Source organism: Chionomys nivalis, chromosome 3 (genome assembly GCF_950005125.1).
Source record: "Chionomys nivalis chromosome 3, mChiNiv1.1, whole genome shotgun sequence".
Taxonomy (NCBI): domain Eukaryota; kingdom Metazoa; phylum Chordata; class Mammalia; order Rodentia; family Cricetidae; genus Chionomys; species Chionomys nivalis.
In genome coordinates, this window is record NC_080088.1 from 79,496,962 (window position 1) to 79,521,685 (window position 24,724).

Below are 24,724 nucleotides of genomic sequence, written 5' to 3' on the forward strand. Positions count from 1 at the left end.
GTAGCTTTTGGAGCCAGTCCTGGAACTTGCTCTGTTGAACAGGCTGACCTTGAACTCACAGAGATCCGCCTCTCTCTGCCTCCCGAGATTTGGGATTATCACCAACTCCTGGCAAGTTTGTTTGTTTTGTTTTTTTTTAAGAAGAGTTAGATCTTTGCTGATTCACATTTAGGAATGCTACACAGCTGGGCGTGATGGTGCAAGCCCGTCTTTTTAATGAATTCTTAATGTATATGAGTCTTTTGCTCGCTGTGCTACAGAAGACCCTCAAAAAAAAAAAAAATCCATCATTGAGGTATCTCTTAGACTATCCGAAGCCTGTACTGAATCCTCTCCAATAGGCTTCGCCTTTTTGTAGTTTTCTTAATTTTATGTATATAGGTAGATGTTTTGCTGGCCTGTATGTCTACCAAACTACGTGTCTGGCTGGTGCCCTTGAAGGGCAGAAGAGGACATTGGATCTCCTGGAACTGGAGTTACAGGTGGTTGTAAGAACTACCATGTGGGTGCTGAGAATTGAGTTCAAAATCCTCTGCCCTTTCGTTAGTTGAAGGCTCCCACAGGTGGTCTCTCAAAAGTGCCTTCCTCCCCAAGCCTCAAGCAGTGGCTAACCTCTCCGATCCCATCCTCGGCCCCTCCCTTGCTGGGTCACAGAGTGCGAGGTGTTGAGGCTTGGACCGCCCCTAAGCAGGTCCCATTTCAGGTCCCACCCCGTCACAGAGGACCAATCAGAGGCTGCTTTCTCTTCTAGTCCCCCACCCCCACCCGTTCAGTCCGGATTTTCCCAGGCTCGTGCTTCTAGAGACCGTCGCAGCTGCTGACGCGATCGAGGCGCGACGCGGAAAGGTCACACGGGCTCTTCCAACATGGCGGCGGCAGCTCTGCGGGGCGGCTGGTGCCGCTGTCCGCGGGTGAGCAGACGCGTGGGGCTGGTAGGGCAGAATTAAGGGGTTTGGACGCTCGGCTTTCGAGACCTCCTTCTCCTCAGTCCCTGTTCCTTTGTGGCTTTCCCTTTGGGTTCCACAGCTGGCTTGGGTTGGGTCATTGGGTCAGCCGATGCTTGAGCAGGGAGCACACGTAGTGAGGCCTGAGGGCGGGAGCCGATTCCCCACCCCTTCCCCGGCATCGAGCGGCAGTACCCTGAGCTGCCCGGGAACGTGTAAACCTCTCACTCATCTGTGGATCTGATTCCACGTGCACGAGGGAGTCTCTGGCTAGGGAGATTGTGTGTGCCCCGTAAGAAAATATAGCCAGCTAAAAGTTTTTTTTCTTTAAAGTGACAGTCGCAGTTCGCATTGGAATGTCAAATTCTTTTTTTTTAAAGATGTATTTATTATGCATACAATATTCTCCCTCCATGTATGCCCACACACCAGAGAAGGGAGCCAGATCTCATTACAGATGGTTGTGAGCCACCATGTGGTTGCTGGGAATTGAACTCAGGACCTCTGGAAGAGCAACCAGTGCCCTTAACCACTGAGCCATCTCTCCAGCCCTTGTCAAATTCTTTACGGAGAGTGTTTCCTGAATCACCACTCCAAACGCTCAGCGTGGAAGTGCGGGAGATAATTCTTGCCTGGATAAGACCTAGGACTCTTGGCTTAGGTCAATGGCCTTTCATGCACACTCAAGAGTATAGTTTTTTGTTTTTTTTTTTTTTTTTTTTTTTTTTATGCTGCTGTTGTTTGGCCCTCTTTCATTAGGGTAAAGACTCTGAAGCTCAGAAAGGTTAAGCAACCTTACCATAGTTAGTGGATGCCTGATCTTGTCTAAAACCCAGATCAGTATGAATCTACCGCTAACTGTTGAGAGGAAGGAAAATGTAAAACAGGTTATTTACACTCCCAAGAGCTCTACCTTCCGTAACTATAGGCATACTGGTATGTGTGCGCGTTTGGACCTTAAGAGCTTGTTTGGAGCATCTCCCTGGAGAGCACAGCTACGGGTATATATACTTAAGCAAAGAAAGGTCATCCACTTTGACTAAGTGTGCAGCTTCAGGAAGAACACACATGGAAAAGGAGACTAGCCAGCCAGATCATGTGAATAAACCCTAACAGTGGGGGTGACAGTGATGGTGCCCGATCTCCTTCACTTCTGAATCTCTGTGAGTTTGGGATGTTGCTAGTGCTTACCCAGCTGGGAAGAAATGGAGAAGAAAAATGCGTAAAGTGAAAAGTGGCGCTGGTAGGTCATTCAGTTTCAGTACACCCGTGCCGCACTCAACTGCACAACAGCTACAAGTTCAGTTGGGAGAAGAACGGCCCTTTCTCGTGATGTTACCTAGTTCTTTGCCCAGAGGGCATTTAGAACGTTTGACCAGGACATTACAAGTTTATTCCATTATTTTCCCTGGGCCAAGAACTTACTGGTTTGTCTCTGGAAATTCATGTCTGTAGTTGGAGATCAGCAAAAGTGCTGTGGGCTTACCTAAAGATCTTGTTTCACGCTGCATGCCTACCACTCTCGTTGGCTTCCTGGCCCCATGCTCTCCTGAGTTCCAGAGGTGGGAATAGGTCCTGGAGGTACAGATGCAGCATTTTCTTTTTCTGCCCAGCTCTAGTGACTACTCAGATTTTATGAAGATTTCCTATTCTCTTACAACAGGCGTGAAGTCAAGGTCAGCAAATAACTCACAGGTGACCTTCAGAGTCACCCACTTTTCTGAATGGATCTCTCTCTTTTCTTAACCAATTAGAGGTGCCTAGGCAAAGGAGTCCAAATTCTCTCCAGCCACAACCTACCCCATGGTTCAAGCTACCAGATAAGCCGGCCAGGAGGAGAGCTGACACTGGTGAGTGACCCAGTAGAGGCCTGGGGGGAAACCATGCCAGCACAGTCACTTTGGGGAGTGTTCCGTGTTCAGGGACTTCAGAGGTACAGAGAGCAACAGTCAGACCTTGTTTCTGGGTGTCCTGGAATACTCTTGGTCAGCCTCCTGTTTTATTTTTCCAGCAACGAGGCACTCTTACCTCAGGGAATTATGCATACAGTTAGCTCTGATGGCTAGAAAAGGCATCCTGCATCAGTTTACCTTCTCCCTCTCTGGCCTCTGTCTGTGGCTTCCTCACCAAGCGTGGTTATTTTAAGTATTGGAAAAAAGTCACTCCATCATTCCTTGGGTCTCATTGTGTCCTGGTCACTACTTCTGTTAGTGTGTCATGACTAAGTGAGGCAGGAAGCCTCAAATATGCATGCTGCCTACAGCCTCTCCTCAGCTTCTTCCTGATCCTGTCCTGCAGGCATTCTAGGAGCGAGACAGATCCCAGTGATTCCTTCCTCACTGCTGCTCTCCCTTGTGGCTTGACAAGAGCCAGGGAGGCAGTTGGCCTTTAACCACTGGGCAAGCGTAACAAGCATCAGCCACACAGGGCTACTCCAGTTGACATTCTGTTCATTGTTCCTTAAACTGTTGTTTTTACAGATAGGAGTTCATGTAGCTCAGGCTAGCCTCTTGCTTCCACCTCCTAAGTGCTGCAATCACAGGTCTGCACCACCATGGCCTTGCTTTGGTGTCTTACTTTTGACAGGCTCTATCTTTTAGAGCCATTTTAGCTTTACAGAAAAATTAAATGGGGCTGGAACTGTGGCTCAGTTGCTAGAATGCTTCCCAGACATGTATAAACTCGTAGGTTCTGTCCCCAGTACAGCGTGCACTAGAAATAGCAATGCACAATTGTCATTCCAGCATTCTGGGGGCTGGTGGACCAGGAGTTCTTGGTTATCCTTAGGTACTTAGCAAGTTAGAGGCTAATCTAGGCTACATAAGATCCTGTAAATAGTAAATAGACTGGATCAGGCTTTATGGTGCATGCTTTTAATCCTAGCCCTCAGGTGACAAAGGCTGTCATATCTTGGTAAGTTCTACGCTGTCCTGGTCAACTCCACATAGAGAGTTCCAGCCTAGCCAATGCTATATAATGAAACCATCTCAAACTAGCTACATAACAAAACTATCCCTCCAAAAACCCCAAAATTAACAAAAAGTACAGAGGGTGCTCTCTAGCCAATTTTCCCCTTTCCTGCTCACAGGTCCCAGTTAGTCATATTTCCCATTCTGAGTGACATTGCTACAGCTGATAAGCCAGAGTGGATATATTGTTAAGATCTGAAATCTGGTTGCATTCAGGTTCATTTCTGTGTTACGTATGCATTCTGAGAGGGTATAACAAGGGGATGAGGATTTGTCTCTATCATTGTAGAGAAAAGACAATACAGTTCCACTAATCAGGCATGGTGGTGCACATCTGTAATCCTAGCCCTTGAGAGGTGGAGGCAAGAACATCAGAAGTTCAACTACATAACAAGTTCAAGACCGGCTTCCAGACCCTATCTCAAAGCAAACCCCTCCACATAAACAGTGAGAACAGGGGCTAGCGAGATGACTCAGTGGATAAAAGTGCTTGCTATACAAGCCTCCAGACTTGAGTTCGGTCCCTGTAACCCATTCACAAGTTTTCCTCTGATTCCCACATGAAGCCATGGTACTGTGTATACTCAACCATAATCTTCAAACAGCTTCACTGCCCTAAATGATCCTCTGGACTTCCCTTGTTCATTTGTCCTTCCCTTAGACCATTGTCAACCATTAGTATTTTTACTGTCTCCGTAGTTTTTCCATTTTCAGAATGTCATGCTGTTGACTCACGGTTTATGGTCTTTTCAGACAGCCACATATGAGCTGCTTAGTTGTATGTTTGCAAGAGTACCTCCAACCAGGGAATGCACTTACAACCAAGGAAATACAGAAGAAACCGTGTTTGCTGGTTCACTTGGACCAATGCTTAGCCAGACTTGTTATACAAGTCAGGACTCCCTCCCTGCCCAGGGAATGGCACCATCTACTGTGGGCTGGACTATCCTACATTAATTGTCAATCAAGACAACCCCCGCCTCTCCAAACAGACCAATCTGATCTAAACAGCCCCTTAGTTGAGACTCGTTTTTCCGGTGATTCAAGTTAACAGCTAACTACACTGATAGCATTTGACTCAATGTAAATTATAGATATTTTGTGGGGGGGGGTTGTTTTTTTTTTGTTGTTGTTGTTTTGTTTTTTTTAGGCAAGGTCTTAAATTATAGATATTTTGGGGGGGGGGTTGTTTTTTTTTTGTTGTTGTTTTGTTTTTTTTAGGCAAGGTCTTAACGATGTAGACCAAGCTGGTCACAAACTCACAAAGATCCAAGCTTCCTGTATCAGTGTCTTTTGTTGTTGTTGTTGCTGCTGCTGCTCACATTTATTTTTTGAGAAGTGTATGTACCATGGCCTGGGTCTGGAGTTCAGAGGACAACCTGCAAGAATCTGTTCACTAGCCAGGAGGTGGTGGCGCACGCCTTTAATCCCAGCACTCGGGAGGCAGAGGCAGGCAGATCTCTGTGAGTTTGAGGCCAGCCTGGTCTACAAGAGCTAGTTCCAGGACAGGCTCCAAAGCTACAGAGAGACCCTGTTTCGAAAAAAAAAAAAAAAAAAAGAAGAAGAAGAAGAATCTGTTCTCTGTTCACTGGCTGCTCTTCTAGAAGTTCTGAGTTCAATTTCCAGCAACCACATGGTGACTCACAATCATTTATAATGAGATTTGTATATCTGTATAACTTCTTCTGACATGCAGGTAGAACACTGTATACATAATAAATAAATCTTTTTAAAAAAAGAAAGAAAGAAAAAAGAACCTGTTCACTCCTTCCAGCATGTAAGTCCAGGGACCCAGGGATAGAACTCAGGCCTGTCCTTTGAGTGCTAGGGTGACAACATGTGCAGCTACTCCTAGCTTGGAAGCTTTGTTTTGAACTATACAGTTATATGAGGCCATTTTCATGCAAATATGTAATTGACTGTTAGCATGTTCTTCCCCCAATACCCTTCCTTTTCTTGGCCTACCCATTAGTCCTTTTTTTTTTTAAATATTTATTTATTATGTGTACAATATTCTTTCTGCGTGTATGCCTGAAGGCCAGAAGAGGGCACCAGACCCCATTACAGATGGTTGTGAGCCACCATGTGGTTGCCGGGAATTGAACTCAGGACCTTTGGAAGAGCAGGCAATGCTCTTAACCACTGAGCCATCTCTCCAGCCCCCCATTAGTCCCTTTTGTTCCCCAGCTTTGATCGTACACCTACAACTGAGGAAGTGTGCGAAGTATTTGAGTATAACTTATATTCACTTAATATGATTATCTCCAATTTTTCAGAAGACCATAAAACTCTATTCATTTATTCATTCATCCCTTCATTTATCAATTTATCTGTCTGTCTGTCTGTCTATCTAGTTTTTGGTTTTTTGAGACAGTTTTTCTCTGTGTAACTCTGGCTGTCCTGGAACTCATTCTGACTGGGCTGGCCTTGAATTCGCCTTCCTCTGCCTCCCAAGTGCTGGGATTAAAGGCATGTGCTGCCATACCCAACCATAACTTTATTCTTTTTTTTTTTTTTTTTTTTTTTTTTGGTTTTTCGAGACAGGGTTTCTCTGTGGTTTTGGAGCCTGTCCTGGAACTAGCTCTTGTAGACCAGGCTGGTCTCCATAACTTTATTCTTTATGGCTGAAAACAAAAACAAAAAAAATGCCATCCTCTTTGTCCTTTCCCCTGTTGTTGGACACCTAGTTTGGTTCTATGTATTACATGCTGACTAGTATGGTAGAACATTGGTATGCAAGTTTTTATTTTATATATTTGACTTGTTGATAACATCAATAGATATGAACCTGTGGACATGTAGGATTTACTGTGGTGGCTTATCATGGGTGTTTCTGTAACTCAAATTGAGACATATTCACTGTTAAAGACCACTGTCAACAGAAGGGAGGAAACCAGGCACCCAGTGGTAACTAGATGTTATCACATGTGCCTTTCCAGCCTCTAAACTTTCCTTCTTTCTTTTCAATTTTACATTCATTCTAGACCAAATCCTATTCTACTGGGAACAGAAAAGGGTTTTTGTCAGGCTTGCTAGACAACATTAAACAAGAATTAGCCAAAAACAAAGAGATGAAAGAGAGTATAAAAAAGTTCCGAGATGAGGCAAAGAAGCTAGAAGAATCAGATGCTCTCCAGGAAGCCAGAAGAAAATACGTAAGTACCTCACTCCTGTTTTTATTTCTTGGATCAGGGCTGCTGGAAAAGATGACCAGGTCATTGATTAAAAGGTATCAGGACATGAGCTGGTTGCCTAGGCCTCCTGGCATTGATGTCTCTTGAACAGCCGTCAAGCTATGGCCACTGGGCCCGGTCCTTGCATTTTTGTACCATGCAAGTACCCTGTGGGGAGGCACAGTGCCCCTGTCTACCTGTGAGCAGCTGAGCTCCAGAGTGCCATGCCCTTAGCCTACGTCCCTCTGTATTCTATTCTGTTGATACCCACCAGTCCCCAGCAAGGTCTTTTCCGTCTATGTATTCCCAAGCTATCTATTTGGATGACATTCCTTGTGTGACTTCAGCTTGGTGGAAGGTGTCCTTGTCACATTAGTAAAGAATGAGTTATCTGGGAATAGAGCAGGCCAGGCCCCCCCGAGATTGCGCTATAGAGGTAAAAGGGCATTGCTGAGTAGTGGCTGGCAGAACTATCTCTTTTCACTCAGAGAAAGACCAGAGCTTGGGGATCCCATGCTGCTGGGTAATAAGAACCCTCAGGGTGGGCATGCATGGGGTTGGAGTTCTTCGTAGAGTTGCAGCAGCCAAGAAAATGTTCCTGGGCTCCTTTGGTCGGATGAGCGAGTTCACTGATACCTAAATAAAAAGAGGCAATTCTGTGACCCTAGAAATCCATCGAGTCAGAAACTGTGCGAACCAGTGAAGCCATAAAGAAGAAGCTTGGGGAGCTGACAGGGACGGTGAAAGAGGTAAGGCTCGAGTCTGACCCCACAGCTGGGATTAAGTGAGGGGCGTGAATCCCACTGGAACTCACAAGATTAAAGTGTTTGTTAGCCTGGGATGAGAACAGAAGGTAAAGTGGGTATTTTTGTTCTTCACGTCTGAAAGTAGAAGGGGAGGGACACTTGAACCTGGGTGAGGGTGCAGGTGGATGCAGGACCCTCCTGGAGGGGCAGCATTCTGTACTGGCTTAGGCAGCCTCCTCTCACATTGATAGTTGTTTCATTGGAACCCCTTGGCTGGGAATTCCCATTCCACTCTTGCTGATGCAGGGAGAATCAGTCCTGAACTTCGGGGGTAAAGTGCAGCGTTCCTCTAAGACTGTGCTGTAGACCTGTGCAGCGTCCTCTCCTCTGTCTCTGTCTCAGTAGAGTCTTGATGAAGTCAGTAAGAGTGACCTTGGCCGGAAGATCAAGGAGGGGGTAGAAGAGGCTGCCAGGACAGCCAAGCAATCAGCAGAGTCGGTATCCAAGGGCGGGGAGAAGCTGGGCAAGACGGCAGCCTTCAAAGCCATCTCCCAGGTGAGTGAGTCTGGCCCAGGAAGGAGCAGGTACCTCCAAGGCTGGTGGCCCTCAGCAACCACAGGCCTGCTCTCCCTTACAGGGTGTAGAGTCGGTGAAGAAGGAGATTGATGAGAGCGTTCTAGGACAGACGGGGCCCTACCGCCGGCCCGAGCGGCTCCGGAAAAGGACGGAGTTTGCCGGAGCGAAGTTCAAAGAAGACAAAGTGTTCCAGGCTAACGAGTAGGTCCCAGACAGGTCCCTGAGTGGTCCTGGCCACCTAGGGTCTGTTTCCAGGGTCCTCTGGGAGGTGCCTGCCCAAGCCTGTTTCTCTTCTTGGGGTTCCTGGCTCCCTCCAGAGAACTGGGGGAAGAGAGAGAGAGCAATGGAGGAAAGAAGAGGAAGGAAGGGTGGAGTTGAAGCTCCTGGATGTGAAGTTAACCTCTGCTGACCTCCCAGTGGTCACAGAAGCGTGCAGGGCTCTGGGGTCTGCACTTCATTCTAGGCACCTGCCTTCTCCCCCAGGGAAGCGTTGGGGCTTGTGCTACACAAGGACTCCAAGTGGTACCAGCAGTGGAAGGACTTCAAAAACAACAATGTGGTGTTCAACCGTGAGTGTGGCCAGCCTACTGGGTCCTGGGCAGGACAGTGGCAGCAGATACTAGCCAGGCAGAGCCTCACTTAGAGAAGGAGAGATGGTATCAGATAGGACTGCGCACCTCCTTAGTGCCTCCTACCTGTCTAGCTATAGATTCTGTCAGTAAGATACTGGGTGACTAGTTCGGGTGTCAGGAGCCCTGGAATTGACAGAGGTGGGACTGACCTTCACTTTTCAGCTAGGCACAGGATTTCTCCAGCAGCTGAGCAGGAGAGCCACTGGCTACATACCTTTGTTCCTTCTCCTGTGAGGACTACTAGAGGCCTGTGTTTCCTTTGTAGTGGAGGCAACAGCCAGCAGGGGTGGCATACCAAATTTTGCACAGCCCCTTTGGGACTGTAACTGAGTTTCTGCATTTTTCCAGGTAGGTGGGTTGATAATCCACATGCTAAGATGAGGCAGGTCGAAGCCCACAGGTGGCTTGCCTAGATCTGACCCATGTCAAGAAGGGGCGTCTTGTAGGGAATTCTCAGGAACTGGAATCAGGGCATCTTCTTAGAAAGGTTCTGTCTCTAGCCCCTGTGTGTACCCTCCATAGGCTTCTTCGAGATGAAGATAAAGTACGATGAGAGTGACAATGTTCTCATCCGGGCATCCCGGGCCTTAACAGACAAAGTCACTGACTTGCTGGGTGAGTGTGGCTTCAAGACCCTCCTGTCTGCTGTGGCTACCTACAGTCAGGGGTGGAATGTAGGCTCTAAACTGAGGGCTTGTCTCCCTGCAGGGGGCCTTTTCTCAAAGACAGAAATGTCAGAGGTGCTCACAGAGATCCTTAGAGCGGACCCAAACTTCGACAAGGACCGCTTTCTTCGGCAGTGTGAGAGTGACATCATCCCTAACATCCTAGAGGTGCGATCCATGCTGCAACTATGGTGGAGCCCTGGCCTGCTGCACCCCCTCCCCCTCATTCTGGGTGGTTACCCTAGGACTGAGTCTAGATTACCTCAGGGTAACCAGGTTGCTCTAACTGTTTTCTGAGCAGATCTGCTGCTCCTAGGCTGCTTACCTGACTTCAGCTGCTGCACCTTAGGCTATGACTCTTAATTCCCCCGCCTACAGAGTCCTGTGCCCGTCCCATGGCAGTTAGTGCTGGCTCCTGTGAGGATAGCTGTGGAAGTTTCTTGCCTTCTCCATGGGGCATCATAGCTCCAGGATAGGTTTCTCTCTGCCTTTGTGGTCATGCAGTCACAGCTCTTGTCCCAGAAGCTCTGCACTGTACCTTCTGCTATAGTTCTCCTGAAGCCATTTGGGAACAGCTTAAGGGCCCTGGCTTTTCGGGCATCGGGGAGAAGCAGACAGCCACTACATTTTTGTTGAGATCTAGAATGCCCTGGCCAGACCAGAGGTGAGGTCTGGATTCACTGTCTCTGGTATTCCTGACATTCATATTCCTCAAATGTTCTTGCATCTTTGGTTTGTAAGCCAGGAGGGCATGTCTTGTTCAGGTCACAATACAGTGCACCTGTATTGGCGGTCCGTCTGCCTCCCTGAAGCCCCTGGAATATGGCAGGATCTGGGGCAGCCCTATAGGAAAAGACACCAGCCCCCAGGCCTTACTCCTTCCTCTTGCCTCCTTGTGCTTCATCTGCTCCTCTCTTTCCAGTTTCTCAGCTCCTTCTCACGCTTTGGGCAGAACTGAGAGGAGGTGGGAAGGGAGCGATCACCAAGAACAGCAGGTGTTACCCGGGCAGACTCTCCGGGGATCTGCCCCAGCTGGTTCTTGCTTTCTCCCTGGGCACCTCCCTCCCCCTCCTCAGCAGAACTAGTCCTAGGTTTGCGTGGCATATCCTCTACCTCCTCCCTCCTCATTTCTTGTTCTCCTAAACCTGGTCCTTAGGGAGGTAGAGCTGGAAGGCAACTCCCCCACTGTGAGTGCTCCCCTGCTCCCCCTGCCTTTCCTTGTCCTGCACCCAAAAGACCAGAGCTGTATGAATATTAACGCAGGGATTCCCAGGACATCCACAGCTGCCTGCCATCTGACCCAGCCTCTCTCTTCCCCAGACCTAAGCTGAGGGACAGGAGTCCAGGGGTCTTCAGGAAGGGCTGCTGCCAGAGACTGTTCTCAAGCATTCTGCTGCAAAAGCCCACCCACTTTCTCATGCTTATTTTTTCCTTTTCCCTATTTAGGCCATGATTTCTGGGGAGCTCGACATTCTCAAAGACTGGTGCTATGAAGCTGTGAGTAGAGTACTCCTTTCTCATTTTAGCCCACAGCAAAGCGAAGCAGAAAGTCAGAAGGGCTGGGGTGGGCCTCAGGGCCAGGCATTTTCCTAGCATGTGTATTGTCTTGGGTTCCATCCCAGCATTGCAAAAATAAACGAGTAGCATAAAGTCTGCTTGGGTGGCTCTGGCCTATGTCCAGTGGGAGGGAGGTCCTCATGTCTGATATACTTGGTTCCCACAGAGCCCAACAGCCCATCCATCTGTCCTTTCTTCTGTGTGTGATGCACAGGTACCCACAAGTCAGGGACTGAGTCTTCAGCTGGAAACTAGAAATGTCAGAAATGATCCCTTCTCTGTTTAGTGCCTAATGCAAAGCCTGGTCCACAACTGCCAGTTTCCTTGTTTCCCTTCTCTCCCTCCACCTTCTGACCCCTATATCTTCAGCCCTGTAAACTGATGGGATCCGGAGAGTCGTGTGGCATATGTATCTCTGTGTGTGTGTGTGTGTGTGTGTGTGTGTGGGCACATGCATCTGGAAGCTTGAAGACTGATGAAGGTTGATGATAATCGCTCTCCACCTTGTATGGAGGCAGAGTCTTTGCTGAACCCAGAGCTTGCTGTTTCACCTGGCCTGGCTAGCCAACTTTCCCAGGGGCTCCCTGTTTCCACCTACTGGGCTCTGGACTTAGAAAACCTCCACATCTATCCCTCTTTTATGTGGGTTCTTGGGATCCAGACTCCACTCCTCATACTTGCACAGAAAGGGCTTTACCAGCTGAGCCATCTCCCCAACACTCATAAACTAATTTTGATTAAAGAGAATTACAGAAACGATTCATGCCATGGAATGATGTGATTTTTCCAGGGTGGCCTGTTGTCTATTTTCTGTCCTGGTTCACGTGGCTATGACTGGAACCCCATGTAAGATGGCCTTGAATGTGCACATTGGGGGCCTCAAGTTCAGGGAGAGGATAGAAGAAGTCACTTGAATATATGAAATTCTCCTAGCACTCTTGAGCCCCCACATGGTGCCCCTTGTGACTGTGAGAGTTAACTGTGGGTACTGAAGTATGTGTCACAGCAGGTCCTCCCTCTAATAAGATAATATAACACAGATCAAAACAGAAGTGTGGGTAGGATTCCCGCCCGAGGACGGACACTGTGTTCTGATGATGCCCCAGCTGCTTCCCGGAGTCAGGGCTAAGGTTCCCAGGGTCACTGGCAGAGCAGGCTGTGGGGAGGCCAGCATCTTCCCCGGGAGCACATGCCGTCTGCTTCCTCCTGGCAGCCTCCCTGTCCCCATGGAACTCCTGCTTTCGTCTGGTCTGTCAGGCCACCTCACCTCACCCTGCTGGCTTCTGGCTGTCTCTCCAGGCAGGGTTGTGGGGTTTTTGTTTTGTTTTCTTTCCTCCAGCTTCTTTGTGTGAAGCAATCTAGGGCCCTTTTTTGGCTCATTCTGCACTCAGCTCACAAACAGCTTGGGAAAAGCAGAGATTTGTCAGGTTTTCTTTTGAAATACTCCCCTGCACTGTGACTAAGCTAGCGGGCATTTATGAGAGGATCCCCTCCCCACTCCCTCCCTTGGAACCACAAAGTTGTGACTGATCCTCTTCCCAGGAGTGGCCTGGTACCCCTTAGAACACAGCTGAAATTCTGGTTGCTTACAAGTAAGGTGTCTTTAAAATGTTGTCTTAAAGAAGTGCATGGGTGGTGGCGCACGCCTTTAATCCCAGCACTCGGGAGGCAGAGGCAGGAGGATCTCTGTGAGTTCGAGACCAGCCTGGTCTACAAGAGCTAGTTCCAGGACAGGTTCCAAAACCACAGAGAAACACTGTCTCGAAAAAGAAAAAAAAAAGAAAAAAAAAAAAAGAGAGAGAAGAAGTGCATGGGTCTGGGATGTGGCTCTGTTTTTAGAGTGCTTGCCTAACATGCTGGAAGCCCTGGGTTTGATACCCAGTATTGCATGGGTGATGGAGACATATGCTTACCATCCCACTACTGGGATGTTCAGATTTATCTTTTGCTATATAGAATTCAAGACTAGCTTGGGCTATGTGAAACTCATCTCTATAGCAACAAACAGCAGAAACTCACCAGGTGGGGCTAGCAATGCTTTGTGTGTGTATGTGATATGTGTGTGTGCTTGTGCCATGATGCATGTGTGAAGGTCTTAGAACAATCTCAAGTGTTGATCCTCATCTTCCATCTTAATGTGGGACAGGGTCTCTAGCTGGCCCAAGAGCTTCCAGAGATTTCTTCTGTCACAGCCTCCCATCTCACTGCAGAAGTTCTGGGATCACAGACTTGTGCAGCAAGTGCTTAATCCACTGAGCCACTTCCCTACCCCGGCACTACTGCTTGTCCCCTGGCCCTCTTAAGCAGATGCCTTCAAAGCATTTTTCTGTCCTAGTTGCCTCCAAGCTCAGTGAAACTGCTCTCTAGCACGTGGCCATATGCCCCCAAGGCTCTTGTGGCAGTAGAGAGTGGCACTTTGGGTGTTCTATGAGAGAGGCCACTCAGCAGTAAGTTCCAGGGCAGCTCATAGGTTTGGGACAAATCCTAGAAAAGACATCTGATTCCAGGCCAGGATTCTAGGGGAGGTGAATCTTGGAACAGTAGAGATCAGCCAAGAGTCCACCCACTTACCCTGGGAGTGTCCTTTGGATGATGCTGTGGAATTACCTACTGTACTGATTAATGCTGCTCCCACTTGGGAGTGTGGCTCTTTCCATAATGAGAAGCAAGTCTTCAATTCTGGCCAGCGAAGAGCGGCATACTTTACTTCTGGGCTTGGACTTGTGCTCTTGGCTTCTGCCTCTCTTAGTACTGGAGCCTGTGAACATGGCTCCACTTCTGGGTATGACCCAAACTCCATCAGTGACTGACCACATGAGCCTGTTGCCTCTCATTGCAGACTTACAGCCAGCTGGCCCACCCTATCCAGCAGGCCAAGGCTCTGGGCCTCCAGTTCCACTCCAGAATCCTCGACATCAGCAATGTGGATGTAAGTCACCCCAAGGGAAGGGACGGTAGAGTGAAGCACCAGCTGACATAGCCTGTAACACAGCCAGGCCTGCAGGTCTTGAGTTCAAGGTCTGCTTGGGCTACAGACTGAGTTCCAGGCTAATCAGGGTAACTTAATGACACTGCTTCAAAAGAAAAAGTAAGAAGAGGACTGGGGTTATAGCTCAGTGGTAAGAGTTCTGGCCTAGCATATGTAAGACCCGGGTTGAATTCCTAGTACAACAACAAGCAAAAATGTATGGTCTGCCTCACAAAGCTTTGCTTATTTCTGTAGTTGGAGTATAAGAGATCCCCCAGCTAAATGATGTGTCTTAGATTGGCTGGTGTTTGGTTGGTTTTGGAGGGAGGTCTGAGGGGGATAGAGACTGATTCAAGGGCCTTGCCTATGGTGGGAAGTGCTCTGCCAATGAGCTACACTTTTGACTGGCTCTCTCCAGGGTCTCATTCTGTAGCCTTGGCTGGCCTGGAACTTATGAAACTTATTGCTTAGACCAGGCTGACCTCAAACTCACACCCTTTGCCTCTGCCTCCTGAGTGCTTGGATTAAAGGCCTGGGTCACCATGCCTAGAGTTTTTTGTTTGTTTGTTTGTTTTTAACTTCTTAATGGTGTAAAAGTAATTGTTGCATATTAGTGAATTCGGTTGATACCATATTTCAGATTTTGTTTAAAATTCTGTCAAGGCTGAGGAAGATGGCTCTGTTCGGGTAAGAGCACTTGCTGTAAAAGCAAGTGACATTGACTTTAAAAAGCCAGGCAGGCATGGCTGCTCATGCCTATAACTCCAAGCATTTGGGTGGAAACAAGCAGATTCTGGGAGATTTGTTGGCCAGCCAGCCTAGCTAAAATGTTGAGTGTAAGGTTCAATAAGAGACCCCCTCTCAAAAACAAGGTGGAGTGCAATAGGGAAAGACACCTATTATCCTGCGCTGGTCTCTCTTTATGTGCACATATTAGCATACCTACTACTCAGATACAAATGAGAAATAGCAAGCAGAATTCTATGCAGTAAGCCAGACATGATGGCACTCACCTATAATTCCAGCACTCTGGATGTTGAGATAGGAGGATCCCAAAAGTTCAAGGACATTCTGGGCTAAATAATACAGCCATACTTTTAAAAATCTATAATTTTATTATAAAATAGGTTATGTTGACTGGATGTGATAATCCCAGCATTTGAAGGCTGAGGCAGTGGAATTCAGGGCCATTTATAACTATATAGTGAATTCGAGGCCAGCTTGGGCTACCCGAGGTGTTCTATCAAAGTAGAAATAAGCTTTGCATTAGATAATCATGTTCACGTGAAGGCCAACATAACTTGCTAGGATGCATGTTATAGTTGGTATTTTAGTGAGTTTTCAATGATATTTTCTGTTGAGGGAAGTTGTAGACAGGGTTTCTCTATGCAACTCTGGTTGTCCTAGAACTCATTCTATAGACCAGACTGGCCTTGCACTCACAGAGTTCTGCCTGCTTCTGCCTCTCCAGTGCTGGGATTAAAGGCGTGCACCACCACTGCGCCTACTCAATGCTGTTTTTTTTTTTTAATTTATTTATTATGTATGCAGTGTTCTACCTGCATGTATGCCTGCAGGCCGAAAGAGGGTATCAGATCTCCTAACAGATGGTTGTGAGCCACCATGTGGTTTCTGGGAATTGAACTCAGGATCTCTGGAAGAGCAATCAGTGCTCTTAACCCCTGAGCCATCTCTCCAGCCCTTCAGTGTTATTTTTAAGTGGGTTTATCAGGATGCCCTGCATCTTGCATCCAGGAGCACCTGTGCTGTTGGGCCCCTAGTGAGCGTTGAGCCCTTGAGCCTACTACAGTGCTGCTTCAGCCTCTGCAGCATGGCCTAACAGGCAGCTGAACTTCAGCCACCCAGACTTCTTTACTGGCGGGAGCTGCGGGCAAAGCAGAGTCAACTTCCTGCCCTCCCTCACCTCCAGGCTGGGGACAGAGAATCCCACAGTTGAAGGCCTGGCATCCATGAGAAGGAGCCTGTTGGAAAATCACTCCCCCAAAGTGGTGGAGGGGTACCATGCTTTTAGTAGGGCAAGGTGTCAGGCCTCTTTCCTACAGGATGCAGCTTTGGGGCTTTTCGTCTCCAGGGTAGTGGGAGGGTATGCTATACTGAGGCCCATGCTTATGTGTTGCTTGCAGCTGGCCATGGGCAAGATGATGGAGCAGGGCCCTGTGCTGATCGTCACCTTTCAAGCCCAGTTGGTGATGGTGATCAAGAACCCCAAAGGCGAGGTGGTTGAGGGTGACCCGGTGAGTGGGAATTGAGGGAGTGGAGGTTTGGGACAGCTTCTCACACAGAAAGCCCTATGCATACCTGCCCAGCATAGACCCCACCCAGCTTGGAGCCAGCTTGGAGCCAGCTTGGAGCCAGGAGGGTTCTGAAGTTGGGATCTTATCCACCATCTTGTCTGAGCATTGCCCAGAGCCAAAAGCCCCAAGCACCCCTCCCTGGCCCCTCCTAGAGCCTTCCTTGCCTCGCTCAGAAGCCCCCTTATATACCCATCAAGCCTGGCCCCTCACTCTGCTGGGTCTCCACAGGACAAGGTGCTACGCATGCTGTACGTGTGGGCACTCTGCAGAGACCAGCAGGAGCTCAACCCTTATGCTGCCTGGCGCCTTCTGGACATTTCAGCCTCCAGCACAGAACAGATCCTCTGAGGGCAGCGATGGTGTCTAGGCAGCTCCAGAGCTAGACCATCGTGGGACAGATACACAGAGGCTCCATGAGGCACCTTGGCACAAGACCATGTATGGCCTCTGCCCCAAGTTCTTCAGGGCAGTTGTGCAATCACTGGACAAGGAAAAGGTTGGAGGTGCCTGGCAGGGTTGGGAAGTACCCCAGAATGCCTCAGGGGACTGCTGGCAGTGTCACGAAGTCCCAGCCCAGGGACTCCTGTGGTCAGTGGGATGAGGCCTGGCCTGCTGTTCTAAGTAGTCCACTGGCATGGCCTGCCAAGCCGCTTTAGGTTTTTTTTTTTTTTTTTTTTTTTTAATCAATGCTCTTCCTGTACATAAGCCTAAGATCTGGACATAATAAAACACCAAAGTGCAGAAGAGGCTTTCGAACGGTCTGAAGTATATGTCTCTTCCGGGAAGGCTGGGACTGAAGACCTGTGACAGAGAGACCTTCAAGGTCAGTGGAGGATTATAGCTAGATAGGGTGCCACCTTCTCAGGCCAGGACCCTGTCCTCTTGTGGAGAGGAATAACCACCCCAGCTATCTGGTCTCTGTTGAATTGAGGGCTCCCTGAGACTGAGCATCTTAAACACTAATGGGTGGTGGTACCTGGGCGCATCAGGATCCTCGTAAAACAGATTGGGATGAGGGGTCGGTCGGGAAGAACAGAGATACGGAGGTCAGGGTGAGACTTCCCCGTAGTGGAGGCTAGCAACTACCCACGCCCTGGTGAGGTCTTCAGTACCCTGGGAGCTGGATCTGGACCTTGGGCTGTCTCCACAGGCAGTAGTGGTGAGAAGGTCCAGTCTCCCGGTAGGCAGACCGGGGCGGGGTGACAAGCCCAGGCGCCGCTCCCAGTACATCCTCCACCCCTCACGGCCCCGCCCCCGTCACCATGGGAACAGCCGCGGCGGCCCGGCTGGCGCGCGCCTCTCCTTCCTCCCTCGGTCTCCACCGCTTCAGGGGCGGTTGGGGTGGGCTGAGCCGGGGCTGCTACAGCCTCCGCCACTACCGCCGCCACCCGGGGAAGAGCAGAGCAGCGCAGGAGTCCCCGGAGAGAGAGGGGCTGCGGGGCGGCCGGTCCCCGTCTAGGACCAAGGGTGAGGGGGCCGCGCTGTGGCTGGGGAGGCGGCAACGGGTGGGGGAGGGGGTCTTGGGCTGAGGACGGAGAACAAAGGGAGCGGGGTGGGGACCAGTTTAAACCGTGCAGCTCGGGTCTTTGGCCCAGCGCGTTCGCACCTGTTGTGCGCAGACTGGGCGGATCTGAGTAGCCCTGTCCTGGCTCTCAGCGACCCCACCTGCGCTCACCGCTAGAGTTGGGTCCCAGAGTGACTGTAGCGGCAGAGCACACAGGCTGGGCATGGGCGTAGCCCGGAGACGGCAGCACGAACAGGGACGGTGTTGCAGGGTACTGCAAAGGGGCTACTCCAGAAGGGGTGGATGGAGGTGCAGAGAGGGCGTAGCCTCATCCCCGCGGACCCCGGGGTGGGCACCCCTCTCTCTGCAGGGCGCGCGGCGATGTGAGCTATGAGCGCGGCGTGGACACTGTCACCGGAGCCACTGCCGCCATCGACGGGGCCCCCGGTGGGCGCGGGCCTGGACGTCGAACAACGCACGGTGTTCGCCTTCGTGCTCTGCCTGCTCGTGGTGTTGGTTCTGTTGATGGTGCGCTGTGTGCGCATACTGCTAGACCCCTATAGCCGGATGCCTGCCTCGTCCTGGACCGACCACAAGGAGGCGCTCGAACGAGGGCAGTTCGACTATGCGTTGGTGTGAGGGGGCACCGAGTCCCGGGCCGGTCCTCTGAGATCCAGAGAGGGCCGGCCCGGTGGAGGAATGCCACCAGCCTGGACTGCACTAAGTATTGTGCCCCAGATGCCCTAGGCCGGAGTTGAAGGCATTTGGAGAAATCCAGTCCTTACCCCCTTAGCCACCCATCTCCCTTCCTGGCCGGGCCAGAACCCCACCTGGTGCCTTTATCTGCCCCGTCCCCTTCTCTCTGCACTCTCATTCTCACTGCTGATCACTCAGCTCTGTATCCCTACTGGGCGAATCATCCCGCACCAACCTCAGCCTTCCCCAGTTACCAACCAGGCATGAATGTTACATCCTTTCCTAGGTGTGTGGACTCCTCTATCCCCTTCTGTCCCCTATTGTGATCATCGCCAATTTCAATGCACTCCTTGAGTTCTGGCCCTGGCAGGCAGGCTCACTTCGACTCACAATGGACGCTGCCTACCTACAAAGCATGGTACAGCCTGCCCTAGAGACAGACCCCGGAACCCCACCTGCTGCTGTGTCAAGAATGTCTGGCACTTGATGTGCAGGAGGAATCCAAGCAGGCTCATCCCCTTCCCAACCCTAGCCCCAGCCCCAGCACAGGTTAGAGAGGCCTTTCCTCTGCCCCTCCCAACTCCATGTCCCTGCGCCCTCGTCTTGCCTTTTCACTCCTCCCTGCTTCTGAACAATGGAGATGAAAATAAAGCTGTTATTGAGCGCTTACTGCATGCCCAGCAGAGTGCTGAGTTAGCCAGTACTGTTCTTAGCCTGTTTGCTTCTGGGAACTTATGAGAAAGCCAAGCCCCTGTTAGGATACCCCTTCTATGGGACCAAAGGCCAGGCTGCTAGAATGACTTGCCTCAAGCAAGTCCTTCTTTGATCTAGAATTAGAGCCCAGAACTGCTGTTTTAACTGCTGCCTAGTCCTGTAAATCCCCAGTTTCATACACGACCTTTCAGTAGCTTTAGAGGTGGTGGGGGAGCTAACAGTCATCCATCCCCCTAGCTCATAGCATAGTTGAGACACCCCCACACATACATACTCTTTTCCCCTTGACCCAGGGAGTCACTGAAGACTACGGGAAGCTAGGATGGGGTTGTTTTCCAGAACCCAACTGCAGCCCCCAAACTCCTGAACGTGATGCCTTCTGTTCCCATCATCAGGTGTGCCTCAGAACCTGTGGGTTTGGCTTTGTGGGGCTGCGACCATGGAGTGGGCTGGCTAGGCTCCATAGTCTGCCTGGGAGCTGTGTTGTGAGCCTCAGGGAGCCGTGTGCAATGTGTGTGGGGAGAACTGAGCCTTTCTATAAAAGGAAAGCCATGCGAAGGCACAGCTCAGGGAACAGAAATTTTACTCACTCCCAGAAAACTCGCTAGGCTCGGGGGAGGGTGCTATCATGCTAGGGCACCTAGCTCCCCAGGCCTGTCCTTACTCCCTACTCACAGGGCAGTTAGAGCTTATGCTGGGAAGCCCAACAGCACAAAGATTCAACTTCAACTCCAATCACTTCCCCCAGCTCTGGGACCCTCAGTTCTGCCTCCCTCTTCCCTTTATTCCTAAGGGTAGCTGAGGCTCCAAGGCCACTTGAAGGGCCACTCCCTTCTTCCTCCACTCCCCCCCACCCACCCACACACCTCTTACCTCCCTGGAACCAGGGCTTTGTTCCATCCCTCTGGCTGGCCACACTGTCAGCTTCAGATGTATCATTGCTTTGCTTTGAAACCTTGTCCCTAATACCTGTCCTGCATTAGACCAACCCAGCCTTCCTCTTCCACCCATTTGTCAAAGAGCCGCCTCCACAGTCACTAAGGAACTCCTTATGGCCAAACCGGTCACTCTAGATAACAGCTTTTTAAAATTAGTGTATGTTTGCATGCACGATGTGGGCGTACATACTATAGTGTGTGTATTCAGATGATTTTCAGGAACTGGTTTTTTTTTTTCACCTTTACAGGAATTCAAGGAATTAATCTCAGGTTGTCAGGCTGCATACCAAACACTTTACCCTTGGAACTATCTCACCAGCCTGGGCACTAGCTTTTGCTAGGGATAGTACTCTCTTCTCTGGCATCTTGCTCCAGCTCCCAAACTGTCATTTCAGAGCCCCTGATCCCATTTTTGTCACAAGGCAAAGAGCACACATAGCTACTAAGATGACAGCTTTATTGAGTTACAGGACACCCCAGGAAAGGGTGAAGAGAAGTGTATGGTGGTCAGTATAGTTGAGGGGATCCAAGTGCAAGCCAGGTTCAGGAGAGCATATCCATGAAACAGATGATGCTGTTGTGGTATCCACAGCAGACAACAAGGCACACAACTGGGCTAGTAAAACCAGCCCTGTCTGTCTGTCCAGGAATTCTGCCTTTGTGCAGAGTTCCTTATCTCCATTCATGACAACTGTACTTCCCTTTCTGAGGCTGCTGGTGTGTGCAACATCTGAAGACTTAGCCTGTGGCTGGACACCATGTCAGGGACTTCCACAATCATCGTCATGGCCACCCAGTACCAGCTGTGTTGGACTGAAGCTCCAAAGTCAGCACATCTGGTCTTCAGTATCCCTCACCTCGCAGGGGTGGGCACCTGGCCTAATAGCTCCAGGGGTACCAGGAATGGGTTCAATGGGCAGATCCCAACTGCTTGCCAGGCCGGCCTCTGTTCTATGGGCTCAGAGGCCTGAGGACTGGCTCGGTCAGGCTCCTCGGAGCCAGTCTCTCTTTCTTCATTTCCCAGCCTGGGGCTCTTCCCGCTAGGGAGAGAGGTCTGGGGGGCCATCAGTCGAGCATATGTTTTGGTCATATGTTCCACCAGGGCTGTGCAAGGCAGATGGGACAGCTCCTCTGGAAGTGACGTGATCAGGTCAAGGACCACAGCTGACTCTGATAGAAGGAAAGGGGAAGAATGAGAGGACAAGGTTTGACCCTGCACCCCAAGCCCCCGCCCCATTATAGCCCCTCTCCTCCCCAGCTCCTCTTACCAGCTGCTGAGAGCTCAGGGCCATGGCCATTTCTGGAGGAGAAGGACAGATATTTGTAGATCTTCTCAAAGTCCACAGCGAAGTCTTTCTCTGTGGAGGGGCCAGCCAGGGATTTGGTTGGGGTATCAGAGACAGGGGTCTCAGGGTTGGGATCAGAGGCCTTAGGAACAGGAACAGAGGTCTCAGGAGTGGAGTCAGCAGTTACAGGGGCAGACCCAGAGGCTTCAAGGCCAGGATTCTTCTGCCCTCCTTGGGCACTCAAGAACAGCAGTGGCTTTCCACAGGCCTTCGTAGGCTTGCTTGGCTTGGAGTGCAGGAGGCTGATGGGTTCTGCAGCAGCAATGGTGAGCACCTATGCAGCAAGGGAAGTGGGAAGGCCTTCATCTTCCATTGCCCTGCTAGGCTAGAATAAATCCTCCTTGCCATTCTGAGGGTGACCCACCAAGAGATGGCCTTGGACAGGAGTTACTGGGTGTGGCAACAGAAAAGGCCCAGGATCCAGATCTACATTTTTCTTTATTTCCCTTTTTGGGTAGGGGCAGGAGAAGCCTGGAACTCACTGGCAATTCTCTACTCCTTCAAGTTTGGAGATTATTTACATTACATTGCTTGACTAAACCCAGTGACTTTCTACCACTGGGCCATACCCACTCCTGTGCCCTGTAATAAATGCCTTTGATCTGCCAAGGATCAGTGGGTGTACCTGGGAGAAAGCTGCAGTCAGGGCTTCCTCCAGCGGGCCTGTTAATTTCTCAGCAAGATCCATCCATACCTGCATGAAGCCAGCAGATACATGGTCAGTCTAGGGACCAGCCCCCAGGAGTCTTTCAAGCTTTGCCCTTCCTTAAATTCCTCCTTCAGGGGCCAGCCTTGGGCATCCCTCGCCTTACCTTCCTGCCTTACCTCTATGGGGGCTGGAAGCTGAGCTTCTTGACGCCTTAGACCCTCTGGGCCACCTGGGTGCACCTTTCGAATGGCTTCACGAACCACACGGCCTTTGAGCTGCTGGATAAATCGGCAGATCTGGGAAGGAGGACAAGCTTTCAGAAACAGAGGCAAGACCAGTTTATTGCCTTGCTTATTTCAGGAACTGCTACTGTTCCCTATCCCGGACCAGCCCAATGCTGCACATTCCCGAAACTACTGGGACTCAAGCCAAGGCCCCAGAGTGTGAACAGCTATCCTAATGAAAATGTAAAAGCCAGGTCTATTCTTGAGAACTCCTTCCTGGGGCTACAGCTTGCTCTGATATGAGAACTAACCTATTCACTTCCACTCCACCCCATTTCCTGAACTCTCATGTCATACTAACTTTGGTTTTGTCCAGCTTCACCTTTTTTGTTTGGTTGAGATTTATATAGCATTGTCTGTCCTGGAATTATGTAGACTGGGTTAGCCTTGAACTCAGAGGTCTACCATGCTGGGAATAGAGGCACACGCCAACACACCTGGCTACCAACTCCACCTTAACCCAGTCTCCAGCCTCACTTCCACTACCTCCACCCCGCTCTGCTTAGCCCTTTGATTCTCCCGCCCACACACGTCTCCCCCCTCTCCCTCCCTCCCTCTCTCCCACTCTCACTCTCCATTTCTCCCTCCCTCTTCTCCTCTCCTTCCCCTCCCTCCCCCTCTCTCCCTTTTCGAGACACGGTTTCTCTGAGTAGCCCTGGCTGTCCTAGAACTAGCTCCACAGACTAGGCTGACCTCGAATTTACAGAGATCCTCGTGCCTCTGCCTGCCGAGTGCTGGGATTAAAGGCGTGCACCACCACCACTCAGAAGTTTTTGTTTCACTTACGTACAGACCCACAATCCAGTAGCGTGCCATCCGAGATCTACCCCTAAGCTCCCCCTCACCCTAAGCTTCACCGCGCCTCGTTAACAGGCCCCTTAGGTAAACCTAGGTCGGCCCCAAAGCGCCACCACAACCCCGCCCCACACCCCACTCGCGGTCCCGCCCCAAGCTCCACCCCCCCAGGCCCGCTCCGGCTCAGCAAGGCCACCGGGCTCCCTGGCCCAGCCCCGGGACACCACCTCGGCCTCACTGCGGCCCCGCAGCTCCTTGGCCAGCTCCGCGGCGTCTGGCTCCGGCTGGTCCCGCCGAGCCTGAAGAAGTCTCAGTAGATGTCGCATCTCGCGGGGGCTCCAAGCCGTGGGGCCGGCAGCCTCACTTAGGTAGCGGGCCGGGACCTTCCGCTGTCGCTGCGGTGGCTTCATGCCGGAACTCTAGAGCGCCCTTTCTTGGTGGGCGGGGCTACGGAGGCCGCGAAGGTCTGAAAAAGCGCTACCGGAAGACTTAGCGGATGGGGGCGTGGCTCGCGTTTGTCAGCTGAAGGACTGGCTCTGGAGGAGGATCCCCGGATTTTATTTGCGTTTTATATCACTCATGAGCTGGAGTCAAAGCTTTAGACCCTATATTCCTGAGACAACCCATGAAATACGTACGGTGTGCTTTGCTTTTCATAGAGGAGTGGGCTGTTGCCCTAAAAAACCTGGGCTTGTCCTTTGTGAGGCAAGGTAGCCCTGGTGGCCTGGATATCGATATGCAGACAGGCTGGCCTCAAACTCATGGAGCTCTTCCCGAACGCTGGATTTAAAAGCATACACCTCTACACCTGGCTCACTTGCTGTTCTTTTTTTTTAATATTTATTTATTTATTATGTATACAATATTCTGTGTCTGTGTATGCCTGAAGGCCAGAAGAGGGCACCAGACCTCATTACAGATGGCTGTGAGCCACCATGTGGTTGCTGGGAATTGAACTCAGGACCTTATGCAGAGCAGGCAATGCTCTTAACCGCTGAGCCATCTCTTCAGCCCTCACTTGCTGTTCTTGTAGATGACATGAGTTTGATTCCTAGCACCAACCAATTGTAGTTCCAAGGGATCCGACGCCCTCTTCTGACCTCCCCAAGCACCAGGTATGCGCGTATGGTGCACATACATACATGCAGACAAAACACTTGCACACAGAAATCTAAACAAACCAACCAACCCTGGCTTCCCAGGAGTAATGAGGAGTAATGAGTAATCCCAGCATTTGGAAGGCTGAGACGGGA

General features: G+C 50.5%; 3 protein-coding genes across 3 annotated transcripts; 2 read left to right on the forward strand and 1 right to left on the reverse strand.

Annotated features, from left to right (window-relative positions):
• The first annotated feature begins 801 nt into the window (after window positions 1–801).
• Timm44 (translocase of inner mitochondrial membrane 44) lies at window positions 802–17,523 on the forward strand. The gene is made up of 13 exons (XM_057765209.1): window positions 802–911; window positions 2,699–2,794; window positions 6,898–7,068; window positions 7,755–7,835; window positions 8,238–8,387; window positions 8,470–8,609; window positions 8,892–8,977; window positions 9,563–9,655; window positions 9,749–9,873; window positions 11,152–11,202; window positions 14,102–14,191; window positions 16,375–16,485; window positions 16,774–17,523. The coding sequence occupies exons 1-13, from the start codon at window positions 867–869 to the stop codon at window positions 16,891–16,893; spliced, it is 1,359 nt and encodes a 452-aa protein (XP_057621192.1). The 5' UTR covers window positions 802–866; the 3' UTR covers window positions 16,894–17,523.
• A 304-nt stretch (window positions 17,524–17,827) lies between these two features.
• Window positions 17,828–19,441, forward strand: Ctxn1 (cortexin 1). Its single transcript, XM_057765211.1, has 2 exons — window positions 17,828–18,012; window positions 18,420–19,441. The coding sequence occupies exon 2, from the start codon at window positions 18,440–18,442 to the stop codon at window positions 18,686–18,688; it is 249 nt and encodes an 82-aa protein (XP_057621194.1). The 5' UTR covers window positions 17,828–18,012; window positions 18,420–18,439; the 3' UTR covers window positions 18,689–19,441.
• A 1,411-nt stretch (window positions 19,442–20,852) lies between these two features.
• Window positions 20,853–23,901, reverse strand: Snapc2 (small nuclear RNA activating complex polypeptide 2). The gene is made up of 5 exons (XM_057765106.1): window positions 23,699–23,901; window positions 22,569–22,688; window positions 22,369–22,437; window positions 21,666–22,017; window positions 20,853–21,567 (listed from the first exon to the last, which is right to left on the reverse strand). The coding sequence occupies exons 1-5, from the start codon at window positions 23,879–23,881 to the stop codon at window positions 21,251–21,253; spliced, it is 1,041 nt and encodes a 346-aa protein (XP_057621089.1). The 5' UTR covers window positions 23,882–23,901; the 3' UTR covers window positions 20,853–21,250.
• Window positions 23,902–24,724: the final 823 nt, after the last annotated feature.

Excerpts from the sequence above, each read along its gene's own strand:
- Ctxn1 (XM_057765211.1), top strand. The coding sequence starts at position 18,440 with ATGAGCGCGGCGTGGACACTGTCACCGGAGCCACTGCCGCCATCGACG.
- Snapc2 (XM_057765106.1), bottom strand. The coding sequence starts at position 23,881 with ATGAAGCCACCGCAGCGACAGCGGAAGGTCCCGGCCCGCTACCTAAGT. Across the intron at positions 22,018-22,368 it reads TGACTGCAGCTTTCTCCCAG|GTGCTCACCATTGCTGCTGC; the intron begins GTACACCCACTG and ends CTTGCTGCATAG. Across the intron at positions 21,568-21,665 it reads CCCTGAGCTCTCAGCAGCTG|AGTCAGCTGTGGTCCTTGAC; the intron begins GTAAGAGGAGCT and ends TCCTTCTATCAG.
- Timm44 (XM_057765209.1), top strand. The coding sequence starts at position 867 with ATGGCGGCGGCAGCTCTGCGGGGCGGCTGGTGCCGCTGTCCGCGG. Across the intron at positions 9,874-11,151 it reads TCATCCCTAACATCCTAGAG|GCCATGATTTCTGGGGAGCT; the intron begins GTGCGATCCATG and ends TTCCCTATTTAG. Across the intron at positions 11,203-14,101 it reads AAGACTGGTGCTATGAAGCT|ACTTACAGCCAGCTGGCCCA; the intron begins GTGAGTAGAGTA and ends CTCTCATTGCAG.